This window comes from Mytilus galloprovincialis, chromosome 5, assembly GCF_965363235.1.
Source record: "Mytilus galloprovincialis chromosome 5, xbMytGall1.hap1.1, whole genome shotgun sequence".
In the NCBI taxonomy this organism is placed as follows: domain Eukaryota; kingdom Metazoa; phylum Mollusca; class Bivalvia; order Mytilida; family Mytilidae; genus Mytilus; species Mytilus galloprovincialis.
The window spans coordinates 75,324,611-75,338,418 of record NC_134842.1 but is presented as its reverse complement, the minus strand read 5'-3'; the positions used below and the strand labels follow the sequence as shown (position 1 = coordinate 75,338,418).

General features: G+C 31.2%; 1 protein-coding gene across 1 annotated transcript in view; it reads left to right on the top strand.

Annotated features, from left to right (window-relative positions):
* The first annotated feature begins 7,136 nt into the window (after nt 1–7,136).
* Nucleotides 7,137–13,808, top strand: part of LOC143074147 (uncharacterized) — a 60,774-nt gene continuing 54,102 nt past the window's right edge. The window contains exons 1-5 of the mRNA XM_076249694.1: nt 7,137–7,327; nt 9,694–9,810; nt 10,848–10,985; nt 11,768–11,955; nt 13,052–13,121. Of these exons, the coding sequence (XP_076105809.1) occupies nt 9,711–9,810; nt 10,848–10,985; nt 11,768–11,955; nt 13,052–13,121 (496 nt within the window). The 5' untranslated portion in view covers nt 7,137–7,327; nt 9,694–9,710. The remainder of the gene's footprint in view (nt 7,328–9,693; nt 9,811–10,847; nt 10,986–11,767; nt 11,956–13,051; nt 13,122–13,808) is intronic.

Genomic DNA, 13,808 nt, shown 5'->3' with positions numbered 1-13,808 from the left:
CAGATAGTTTTCCTTGTCCCATAATCGTGTCATTTAGACCAGATGCATATGCCGTCTTTAGTTATTAAATCCACGACAGTTTGAAAATGTTACGGCAATCTTAAAAATGATTATATAATTGTTTCTGTTGTTTCTCGATCATTTCGATAGGTCAGAAGTTGGAAATTGATAATTATGATCATGTAATGTAAAATGTTGGTAAATAACTCATCCAACTGTCTTAAGTTTTAATGTTTTCGGCGTCGGTTAAGACGTTTCTGTGTTCCCAAAATTTCCCGTCCCTTTTGTCCTACAATGTTTACTAAACTTTGGCTTGGTTCATGTAATCAGATAAAAGGATGGCGAACGATACCAAAGGGACATTCAAACTCATAAGTCGAAAATAAATTGACAACGCCATGGCTAAAAAAAGGAACAAAAAAGACCAATAGACAAACAATAGAACACAAAACATAACATAGAAATCTAAAGACAAAGCAACACGAACCCCTCCAAAAATTGGGGTGATGTTAGGTGCTCCGGAAGCACAAGCAGATCCTGCTCCACATATGGCACCCATCTTGTTAGTAAAAACGTAATACGTCTAATTCGGTAGGTCATATTTATAAATGAGTCTTTGCTGCTTTCAAGTACTGTTACAGAAAGAAGGGAGAGAAAAAGCACTGCTGAAGATGCCAAATGATTCTCAAACTCTAAAGTCGACACCGTCAATGAAAGGCCGAAAATGCCAAATAATACCCAAACTCCCAAGTCGACACCATCAATGAAAGGCCTAGGTTCTCTAGGGTGATCTCAGGTTCTTCGAAAAGATAGTTCTACATTTGGCACACGCCATGTTGCTCATACAAGTACACACCAGGTCAAAAGTCAACACATAGGAAATTTTGTAAAAGAGAAAAGAGGATCATAGATTTGGTACGTCTATGGCGAATTATAGAAAATTAAACATACCTAAAGAAAGGGCACAGCTTTTAAGGATGTTCGTTGCTCAGTTTCAAAATAAATAACTTAATTTTCTTTTCATAAAACTAGTATGTATTGATAGGAAATAAATTGAGGAATCCAAAAAGCAGAAAAAAATATAGGGGTCAATGTGCTTGTTTTCGAGATATTAGCCATTGTAATTTTAGCGGAAAAATGTTCTCTCTTGATTTTTCATAGCTTTATTATTGACCAGTTAAAGTACCTAAATACTATTAAAAAATAAATAAAATTTTATAAGACTTTTACAAATGACTTATAATTATACACGAAAAAGATTTATAAAAAGAAAAATGGGGGTTCATGGGCAAAATTTTTTAAGGCATTCAAATGGTTAAAACCAGAGGATTCCGAAAATCTGACAAAAATTCCAAAACATGACAAGCAGACATCCTTAAGATGAACATATATTTGAGCATGAGGCTAACATATTTATAGACACGAACTGTGCCATTTCAATGTTAGACTTGATCCTATATTGTTGTGAATCTTAATCCATGCACATACTTAATAAAGATTCATCGTCATTCCATGTTATAGATGAATTCAATAAATAATTACGGTCTCGATGATAATATTTTGACTTTATAAATTATCACGTATTTTGAAATCATGATGCAGACATTTACACGCGAAAACTTAGTCTAAACAAATGCAATATACATATAAATTATTGTCCGTTGTGTAGAATGTGCATGGTTTATTTTCACAAGGAAAAATACCACATAAGGGGCGAATTTGAATACCGTCTTATTTAATGTATTTGTTGTACGTCAGTGTTCCTTTTGCCATCTATAACAGTTGTATATTGTCCTAGTTCACTATTCCAATGTATTTAGTGATGTGTTCGCTTTCTAAGTATATGCGATAAGCTATTAAGTCAGGCGTTTTATTACCAGCAAATGATTTCAAATCTTTACCAATTTCTTTTTAAGATAACGATACAAATATTTGGTTTGGAAATTTTGCTGTAATTGTGTATCCTAATTACAAACGAGATGTGTCGTCATGACGTTTGCCTAAGGTTGTTTGAATAGACAATAAATTTACGACATTAAACACATTTTGTGGACGATTCTGGTATTCATTTCCTTTTTATGAGTTTTGAAACATACCAATGAACTATGTATTAAATGTTTGCCAAATACTGCAAGAGAATTCATGAACAATTAACATTTGTTTTCATTCACAAAAACTAGTATGCATCGTTTTGAGTTAGTGTGAGCAATGGGGAAGAAGGAAATACATTTCTCCGTTTTAAATTTATTACACATAGAAAATGTTTTTCTCTGTACAATCACGCGTGAATTTTAACAGATGACTTATATTTTGAACTGGAAGTTATTCTCTCTTCCGTTAAATTAAATTAATTTGTTATCTACATTAACATTATATTCGGCAAAACCCCTATACAGATAAGTAATTTTTGACAAAGAATCGATTTCGGAATTTCGAACAGCGGTATACTACTGATGTTACTGTTGCCTTTATTTGTAGCATACCATGTCACAGGTGAGACGCTTATTGTCTTTATCCTGCAGCTAATTTTGTGAAATGTTGTTTCTTTAATAGAACTCATATCGAAAACAGTTATCAAACAGCGGAATACTACTATAGTCTATATTGTAATGTTCCTTTTACAATTGTGTTTCCCCTTATTTAGCCTCTGTGTGGTAATATTTATTGGAATTAAAACAATCTACTGACGACTGCTAAGCCGAAAAGTATTCTTGATCCATAAAAGCAATACAATACAATACAATAGCTTTATTTTAAAAACACTCCGTCACATTGACATGTGAAACAAGAGGTAAATTACAAAATACAATCACATACAGTTAAGGAAATAAATAAAACAACTTAGAAATAAGGACCTTAGTTGTATATTTTTTTCATTATAACATGCAATATGATTTAAAATTAGGTATCGAATAATTTTAAAACAAAAGAAAAGCTTCCTGTTAAAAGTTTGAGTGATTTGTGAATCATACATGGTTTACAGAGAAAACATATTTCCTGTTAGTAATAAATTTAAAACGGAAACATGTATTTCTATAAAATGACCTGGTTAGAAATAATAGAATTTAATTAAATGAAAATAAAATTCATTTATTGAATTAACATATATACATGTATTGAATTTAATTCGGATTTAAAGATTTCATTTATGTTTTTTGTAATAATTAAATTAACTTATTACTTCGTCGAATTTAACGTGCGGCTGGGCCACGATGTATTGGAAAATTTTAAATGAATAATTTTTACTGGTACCTGCATTGCCTAAATATTTTAAATTTCACATTTTAATTTATCCTTGATGCAGAATGTAAAAGTATTATTCATGTTATAATTCGTAGAGGCAGGTATGTGTATGTTTACACATTAAGTTAATTATTTAATTTATATATTTTACACGTCATTACTCGTGATATACATGTACCGGTGAGACATTTATTTAGATAATAGATAATTTAAGGAATTAAATTATTGATTTAAGATCAAATGATTGAGTTGATAGATATGAGTAAAATGAATATTGAAGTGGATGCATTGAAACTGTTATGAAAATAAATTAAATTAAGAGACAGAATGCTAAATATGTGATGTTAGTCAGTACTCCAAATTTTAACCTTTTTCGTTTATACAAATGCCTAGAATTGGTCGACGGAGAAATGGGTATTGGGCGCACACGAGTGCCCGTTGTTGAAGCCCAACCACCAGAGAGACGACCCGGAAGGAGAAACCGTGCAGTTGCTGTACCAGGAATTCAAGATGTGGGGGCAGTTGTTGGTGAAGTACAAGCACCTCTTCCTCTACCAATCCAGGCTCCTTTGTCTATTGAAAGACAACCTGCCTTGCAAGGTCCCGTAATATATATTTTTCAGAATCTTTAATTAATCCGTTGGACATATGGTGTCTTGGCTATACTCCGATCAATGTCAAAGACTTAAATAAACTCCTTTTCAATTACCTAAATCAACATGATGCAATGATATTATATAAGGAATTTTCTGAAAGTTTTAGGTAAAATAATTTTGGACCACGAAGTAGGATTGAATCAAAAAATTTACATTCAGTCATCCAAAATCCTTGGGTGGCATGGGAACAAGTCATAAGTGAAGTAAAAAATGGTCGCACAGCTGGTACCAATTTGACTAGACCTATATCTAATCTATGGTGTTCGCCTATCGGTGTAATTCCTAAGAAAACTGGTGGATTTAGATTGATTACGCACTTATCTTTTCCGCCAAATTTGAGTGTAAATGACTTTATTGACGAAAAGTTTACTACGTAACAGTTAAGTATTCGTCTTTCGACAGTGCTATTGATATGATTAAAAGATTGGGTTCAAATGTGGAAATTGGAAAAAGGACATTAAATCCGGCTTCAGATTGTTAAAAAATTACTCAGGGCACTTCGATCTATTAGGGTTTAAACTTAATGAATATTATTTTATAGATAAATTATTGCCTATGGGGTACTCAGAATCAAATTGCTTATTCGAAAAATTTTCAACTTTTATTCAATGGGCTGTCATGAATGAGTCCAATTCAGATAATCTTGATCATTATTTGGATGATTTTTTATTTGACGGTAAAAGCAATACCGAGGATTGTAAAAATCTGATGAATAGTTTTGATAGAGTACGTTGTCGTCTTGGAGTCCCAATTGCTCATGCAAAAGCAGATAGCCCAACAACGAAACTTAGTAATTTAGGTTTGCTTATAGACACAGAAAAAATGCTAATACAAATTCCGGAGGACAAAGTATTAAAGTGTGCCTATAAATTTATTTCAGATGGCTTTTACCTTTTTAGTTATCTTTTATATTAAATGCGTCTGTACATTCCAGCATATATAATCGTTTGACAAAAACTGCTGTCTGTGTCATTTCAGCATACAACATCGTTGTTAAAATTAAAAATTAAAAATCTTCACTTTTCTTGAGAAAACTAAAATGGCGTCCGCTAGCATTCAGTGCAATTGCGAGAATGCTGGTTAATCTAAACACATGTGAAGAGATAACATGCACCTAATCCTCAATGGTCAATTAAATATCATTAAACAATCATTTAGTAATTAATGTTGACCCTGATCGTGAGATGACCCAACTGATCTTTGCCTGTAATCAAAAAATTAGACAACCCCATGCAAATTTACAGTTTCATATTACTCTTGATAAGAATAATTTCCTGACAAAAATGTTTTTATGTACCTTTAAATGATTATTCGGCAAAACCCCTATACAGATAAGTTGTTTTTGACAAAGAATCGATTTATGAATTTCGAACAGCGGTATACTACCCATGCTACTGTTGCCTTTATTTGTAGCATACTATGACACAGGTGAAACGCTTATTATCTTTATCCTGCAGTTAATTTTGTGAAATGTTGTATCTTTAACAGAACTCATATCGAAAACAGTTATCAAACAGCGGTATAATACTATAGCCTATATTGTAGTCTTCCTTTTAAAAATGTGTTTCCCCTTATATTTAGCCTCTGTGTGGTAATATTTATCGGAATTAAAACAATCTACTCACGACTGCTAAGCCGAAAAGTATTCTTGATCCATAAAAGCAATACAATACAATACAATAGCTTTATTTTAAAAACCCTCTGTCACATTGACATGTGAAACAAGAGGTAAATTACAAAATACAATCACATACAATTAAGGAAATAAATAAAACAACTTAGAAATAAGGACCTTAGTTGTATATTTTTTTCATTATAACATGCAATATGATTTAAAATTAGGTATCGAATAATTTTAAAACGAGAGAAAAACTTCCTGTTAAAAATTTGTGAATCATACATGGTTTACAGAGAAAACATATTTCCTGTTAGTAATAAATTTAAAACGGAAACATGTATTTCTATAAAATGACCTGGTTAGAAATAATTGATAGTTATATAGACGGACAGTGTATATGAAGCTAAGAATTTGGAGAAATGCTTGCTCAAACTTAACACGGATTGTCTTTATCCTGCAAATAATGTATCAAATGTTGTTACTTAAAGATAAAGGAAAACTTATATTAATTACAGTTATTTCTTTTGAATGCTATATTTGTTTTCCCCTAAATTGCCTCGCTTTTATTACATTTAAGGAATTAAAACAGCCAGCTGATGATGGACTGTGCCATTTTAATATTAGAATTGATTTTATATTATTGCGAGTCTCAGGTCACGACCACACTTTTTAAAGATTCAATGTAATTAAAAATTATAAGAAACCTCAAATCAAAAACAATAATGCATGTTTTTTATAACTAAATGAATAGTTTTTATTATAAAACTTATGTACATATACTTTTTTCTGAAGACAATTCTTTAATTTATTCATATTTAGAAGAAGTTTACTTATTTTAATTGCTTCCTTCCAGACAGCAATTCCCCCGACATATTGTCCGTATGCAAAGTGACCTCAGTGCGACCCATCTCGTTAATATCCGGTGATCACAATACGCATGGATGTATTTAAAATAACTATTATCTGAATTTACATGTTAAACACGTGCTAAATTTCCATGCTTTTTTGTTGATTTTTTGTCGATTGTTGACAAACAGGTGGTAATCGTTAAACTTCGGCTTAAAAACACGAACTTTAATTACCTGCCATATTTTCACAACAACACTGATCGATTGAAAAAAACATTGACATTATATGAAATTTACACGAAAAAAATGATAAATTCGTGCACAGAAGACTAAGTTTATGATGGTTGTATGCATTGGTTCAAGAATTGGAAGAACATAATTTTTTAACCGGTCACTCGTTTCTAATGACTCTAACTTATAGTTGCATTCAATTAACATTTACGATAACCACGGCTAGATTTTGTTTCTAAATTATCATGAATTTTGAAATCATACAGCGGACATTTAAACACTGAAACGTGGTCTTAAAAATTGTAATATACATAGCAATTATTGTCACGTGTTTTTCATTTGGTTAGTTAATTATTTGCAAGGTTTAATATTCCAGTGAATGTAGCAGAACTAGAGAATTCGTGGCTGGTTTCAGTTAAGGTTTTTGTCTCGTATACATTCTGAATAACTAGTTTGTATTTAATTGCATGTGTGAGTATGAGCAAAGTTAAGGAAGGAAATACATTTATCTGATAACAGGAAATGTTTGTCTTTGTTAAACCACATATGAATTTTCACAAATCGCTAATATTTTGAGTAGGAAGTTTTCTCTTCTCATTTGAATAAGTTGTAATATACAGTTGAATTGTATTCGGCATCATTCGAAAACTGTACACCATGTACACATACCATGAATAATTGACAACGATATTGTAGCCAGCATACAAATTCTGATAAAATAGAGGAAACAGGTAAGCAGTATTTGATAGTTACAGAGACAATAAATGATGATTGTATCTAAAAATCTGCTAGTTTTGTATGAGACTAAGACATATAAGAAATGAGAGCTCCTGCTACCACTTACTGTAATTATGATTAATCTTTATTAATTTTGTGTAATTTTATAACTTTAACAGAAAAGAAACTCATTTGTTTGTCGTGTTCCTTTAGATAATGCATTTGTTTCCCCTCATGTAGCCTCTGTGTGGTAATATTTATCGGAAATGAAACAATCAGCTGATGACTGATAAGTTGAAAAGTATACATGATGACGTAAAATAGGTCTTAAGTTGTATATATGTTTTTCATTATGAAATGAAATATAATTCTAAATTAAGGATGTTTGCTCCTCTACTTTTAGAATTTTTGCCAGATTTTCGGAATCCTCTTGTTTTATCCATGTATTAACATTAAAAACAATTGCCCACTAACCCCTACTTTTCTTTTCATATTTTTATTACATATGATTTAAAAAGCCATATTTCAAAATCTTATGAAATCCTTGGTATTTTTTCATAGTTTTTTAAACAAAAAAGGTGCCAATGTTATGTGAAAGAAAAATCTAGAGAGAATTATTTCCCGCCAAATTTTCAACGGCTTATATCTCAAAAACCAGCACACGGACCCTCCATTTTTTTCTGCTTTTTAAGTTTCTTTATTTATACTTTCAATTTATAACAGTCTTTTAAAAAGCTTGTTATTTTTAAACAGAGTAGCGAACATCCTTAAGTCACGAATAATTGAGATCAAAAGAAAAAAACTTCCTGTTCAAATTTTTAGTAATTTGTGAATCATACATTTTAGAATAACATACTTCCTGTATATATATATATATATATATATATTTAAAACGGAAAAATGTATTTCCTAAAAAGGTACATGTTAGAAGTAGTTGATAGTTTTATAGACGGAAAGTGTTTTATTTGTTTGAGGCTACGGCTTAAAATACACCTTATCGCTAATCCCCACTGACCTGGCCGCTTGAACTTTTGGCGTCAAGAACAATCACTTTTCCATTGTGGCGTCAAATATTTTGTTTTACGACGTCAAAATTTTACGGGAACCTGTGTGATATCCAGTAATGGCGGACAAATAGCGATAAGTTGTATAAGAAGAAGTGCGTGACCAACCTTAACTTGCATTGTCTGCATCCAGCAATAGTTTTTATGCAAATTTGTAATTTAAGGATGTACTTTTGGAATTTGTGTCAAATGTTCGGACTCCTTGGTGTTTTTCCATACAATACAATGTAAAATATTTTGCCCCATAACACCGAATAATTTTTTCATGTAAGACTTAATAGCTCATGAAATGTCATTTATTCAAATTTTAGAAGATTCTTGGTTTTCTTTCTTTTGTTATGAGACCCAAATAATACCAATGCAAATATAAGGTAAGAGTCTGAGTCAGCCTTTTCCCGCCATATTTTAGATCTCAAATATATCGAAAAGGAGATCCATGACCTTTCAAGATTTTTAGCTTATCTTTATCCTTAACTGATGCTCTACCAGCTTCAAAGTATATATGTCCACGTTAAAGATGGTTGAGTTGTATATTATTATTCATTTTTAAATGAAATGTTATTCAAAATTTGGATGGAGGGAAAAACTTCCTGTTGAAAATGTTAGTGATCTGTGAATCATACAAATTAAAAAAACAATGCACTATTTATAAAATTGGCACACCTAATCTTCTCGCGTAATCAAACCAAATGGCATTTTAAAAAGACGGGTCCATGAACTCGTTTTCAAGTTAAATAAGTTTGAATGATAAAATCAGTCGAAAACTGAATCTTTTCACGATTAGTAATAATTTGACGTCGCGAAAATAATAATTAACGTTAGCAGCGTCCTTACCTCACCTGTAACTGTATCGTATGCCTTTAACACGTAATGTATGTATCCTGCAAATGATGGTGTGCAATTTTATAATATAAACCGACAAATAAAAACTTAGACATGTTAGATTATTTACGTTTTTTATGTTATATGTTTCCCCTTTGTGGCCTCAGTGTAGTAATATCTAATTGAATTTGAAAAGTCAGCTGGTGATTGGTACGGCGAAAAGTTTACTAATTGAGGTGAATACCTTTTTAACCATAAGTAATTACACAAGTAATTATTAAATTGAGTAACACACCGAAGCAAACTCATTAGCACTTATTCCTCGATGTTTACGGTGAGTTCCTATATATGTTTGTCCAATATATTCAGTACAATTATGAAAAGGATGTAATTTCAAATAACACAACTCATTTTCATAAAAGCTAAAAAAAAATCATATTTTATATGTTATATGCTTTTATAATCCGATATTGACATGTGATTTATTTTGTCAGGTTATTTGTTGATCAGAATGGCAAGTAGTCAACCACAGAACTTGATAGAATGGCAGCTACATTGTGTTCTAAAAAGAGCAAGCCTTCTTCAATATTATGACAGTTTTATCAGACAAGGTAAAGTATTTTGATTACTAAAAAAAATGCTTTATGTACCTTACATGTTTACGTGACAAAGTCAAATGCAAGACAGTAGTATGTTAACTGAACTGGTTTTAAATTAGATTGTTAACAAAACAGATCTATAAAGAATATTTATCCATTGTCTGTGTCTTAAAACGTGCCGATTTGTATTCATCATATTTTATCAGTTGGTAGTTTTATCATTGCAATAATAGCGTAGGGTTCGACTAGACACAAAACCAGGTTCAACCCACCATTTTTTCCTAAAAATGGCCTATACCAAGTCAGGAAAAATGCAGTTGTTAGCTTATCTGTGTTTGTTGAATTGTCGTTTTTTTTGTTGCACTCGGTGTTTCTGTTGTGTCGTTGTTTTCCTCTTATAGTTGATGTGTTAACCTCAGTTTTAGTTTTTAACCCGGATTTGTTTTTTCTCAATTGCTTTATGACATTCGAACAGCGGTATATTACTGTTGACTTTATTTAAAAGGGCACTAGCTGTCAAATTCATGGTCACCAATTTGACTCAAATTCTCATATTTGATTTATATCAATGTAAAGCTTTAAATAATTGATTAAGAGTATAGCACAATGCTGACTGATGTATTTCAATGTTTGTCATTTATAAGTATCATGTCTGTTTTACTCACACATTGTTTTCAATGTTTTTAATGTAATGGTATCCAATTTTAATAAAAGTGGTGATACAATAACTTATCTAACAAACAGGGAACTGCTGTTTAACATGTTTAACCTGTATCCGATAAAACAATGAATAGCATTTTAATTTATAAAAGTATAAATAAATAATGTTTTATATTGATTGGTTTCCTTATTTTTGAATTTGAGTATCAAGCACTACAAGAGACGATATTGTACTATGAATGGTGCGAACAGTTATTGTCAGTGAAATATGTACATATTATGAAGTTTTTTTGTAACTGCTAACAAATTTAACACTAACTCTACATTTTAATAATCCTGAAGATCTGGAACAAGGTTTATCGACATTCATATTTTAAATATTGTTTCAGGTGAATCCAATGTTCTGCAGTTATCTGAAGCAGACGATAATAAATTTAAAGACGTCATGGAGAAGGTTGGAATGGCAAAGAAGTCGATACATGTTCGTCAGTTCAAAAATACGTTACTTGAATGGGTGAAAGATCCAGGTAAATACATAACTCATCAAGTTCAATGCCATGAACATAATGATATATGAATCGTTAATTTCATTTTAATAAGAAATAAAAAAAATCATTGTTTTAATATATTTAAAAAGCGTCACCAGTATGTGAGAATAATATTAATAAAAGGGTTGTGTGTAAGAACGTTTTGTTAGAATTTAAAAACAACTTCATCGGAAAATACAATGAACTTCTTGACCATTTTGATAGATATTCAGTATCAACTGCAAACATAATACATATAGATCTTGAAGTATAGATTATTTGTACTGACTTGGTCTTAAGTATGTGTTATAGTGTTCTTTTATTTGTCTTAGTAAAGTATTAACCGTTACTGTTTAGTCAATTGTTGGTCCTGTTGGCTTGGCACAGTACTTATGTATCCGTTCATGTTTACTTGTATATGTGTTTAAGGGTTTCTATTCTTGTGTTTTATTTTGCTAATGTGCTTGTCAGTTCATATTTACTTGTATATGTGTTAAAGGGTTTGTATTTTTGTGTTTTATTTTTGCTAATGTGCTTGTCTATATGCTTTTTTGTGTTTTTTGTTGTTGACATATTAGTTTGTTTTTGAAGCTATACAATCAGGTTTTATCATTAATTTTATACATAAGGGAAATCATCTACCAAAACAGAAATATAACAGTTGTTTTCCTTTCCTTTTGGTGTGTTAGAACTTTTGATTTCTGAAAATATTTAAAAAAAATGTTCAACTTTTAACTGATCAAGGCTTTAGTTTAAATTTGATATGTTTTTAACAATTTCAGGAAAGGATTCGATTGTACCTAGCTACATAACGACAGACCGAGACTCTAAAATGCCTCCAGCTCCAAAAAGCTTGAATCTTCAAACTGCAACATTGTCACGGCCTGATAAGACTTCTGTCGTACAAAAGTTACCAAAATGTACACAAGGGAACCCGACAAAAGACATAGATCAGCTTACTACAAGCGATGTACGGCTTTTATATAATTGAGAAAATGATAGAATATGTGTTTCACATACATGTATATCTAATTAAAAAGTGTCATTCATGTAGTAAGCAAAACGGAAAGTTCAATGTCAAAAAACATACCTAAAAGTATTTTTCTAATGCTGCTCATTTGTTAGCACGTTCACCAGTTTTAAAGCGGGTTCGAAACACCTCCATATAAATTTCAAGATGTTATGCTGGTGGAAAACTTGCCTGATATTTGGTATAAATATCTCATGAATCCATAATTTTATTTCTATTATTCTTACTCAAAAGCTATTAGCACAAGGTCGTAGGTTCCAAATAATTTATTCTTAAAACAGGACATGAACTATACATGTCTGCACTTTAGACAAGTCTATATGCTGCGATTCAAACTTTGTAAAACGTCATCGTGGTTTGTAGTATATTTTTTGCAAAAGAAACTATCGGAAAAGTCAAAGTCCTTAGAGACAAAAATGCAGTTTCTACTTCACAGATAATACACGAACGTCTTCTTTGGGTATATCTTATAGTTGCTAAATAAACTCATCAAAGATACTAGGACTAAAATTTTACACTTACGCCAGACTTACGTATCGTCTACAAAAAACTCATCAGTAATGCTCGAATCAAAACATGAAAAGGCCAAATAAATTATGAAGTTTAAGGACATTGCGGACCAATAATTCGTAAACGTTTGGCCAAATACAGCTAAGGTAATCTGAAGTAGTGTACCTCTTCATTTACTTTACAATTTACCCTTATTTAAATCCTTAGTATTGCATTGGTTTTGGTCGTATAACTTTTGACGTGATCGGCATTTCTGCATTCAACTAACGAATATATTACTTTTTTTGGCTATTTGTTTATTTTTGACATAGAGACAGAGACTTATCAAGCAGGATTACCCACATTTACACTTTTAAGTTTGGTCTTCATATATTTGTTCAACCCATATGAATACGTAGCGTATTGTTTTGCACAGTGTTGCAATGATATTAGCTTGACATTTTGTACTCCTGTTCATTAAGAATGATTAAGAAGTTTCATACAGTGATATAATTGAAAATAATTAAAACAAACATTTTTGTTTTAGAAATCAGAAAAGAAGGAGTTGCCTAAGCAACCATACACAACGCAATATCAAACACACAGTGAAGTCAAAGGTATTTTATACAATTTTGTATTTGTGTTACATGAAGATGTTTGAATTTAAAACGATCCGCAACAACTCAGTTGAATTTACGTAGAAATTCAACGAAAACTGTTGTCTTCTAGTGTAAATAACCATATATATACTTTGTCGTTCTGTCAGTATATCATGAAGTCAGCAGTCAATTTTCTTGGTAGGTTATCAAAACAGATGGAAGGGTCAGTCGTATGTTGTTTTTTTTCCTACATAAATGAAGAATACAAATTGGATACATCACGGTCGTGATCTATAGGGTGTTTAACTGCGGGAACTGTCTTTGTGAACTGTGAGATACAAATATTCTCTATTTGTCCCTCCTGCTATGGAAGTTATTGCAAGTTGACAAAGACATTTAAATATACTATATCGTTGACAATACGTATCGTTTGAGGCTTTAAGTAGTATGCCGATACATTTTCGCTTCTTTACTATTAACATCAAAGTTATGTATTTTTTTAAACAAAAATCTCCGTACTCCTAACATCAACATTACTATATTTAAATATAAATCGTATGTGTACGTTATTGAATTTAACGCCATTCCAATTGATATTTTATCGCATGTATTTCTATGTTATAATGGTACACTACTTTTTCATTAAACCCGCTGCATTTGTTCGCCCCTATTCTAAGTAAGAAACCGTTTTCAGTAGTTGCTGTT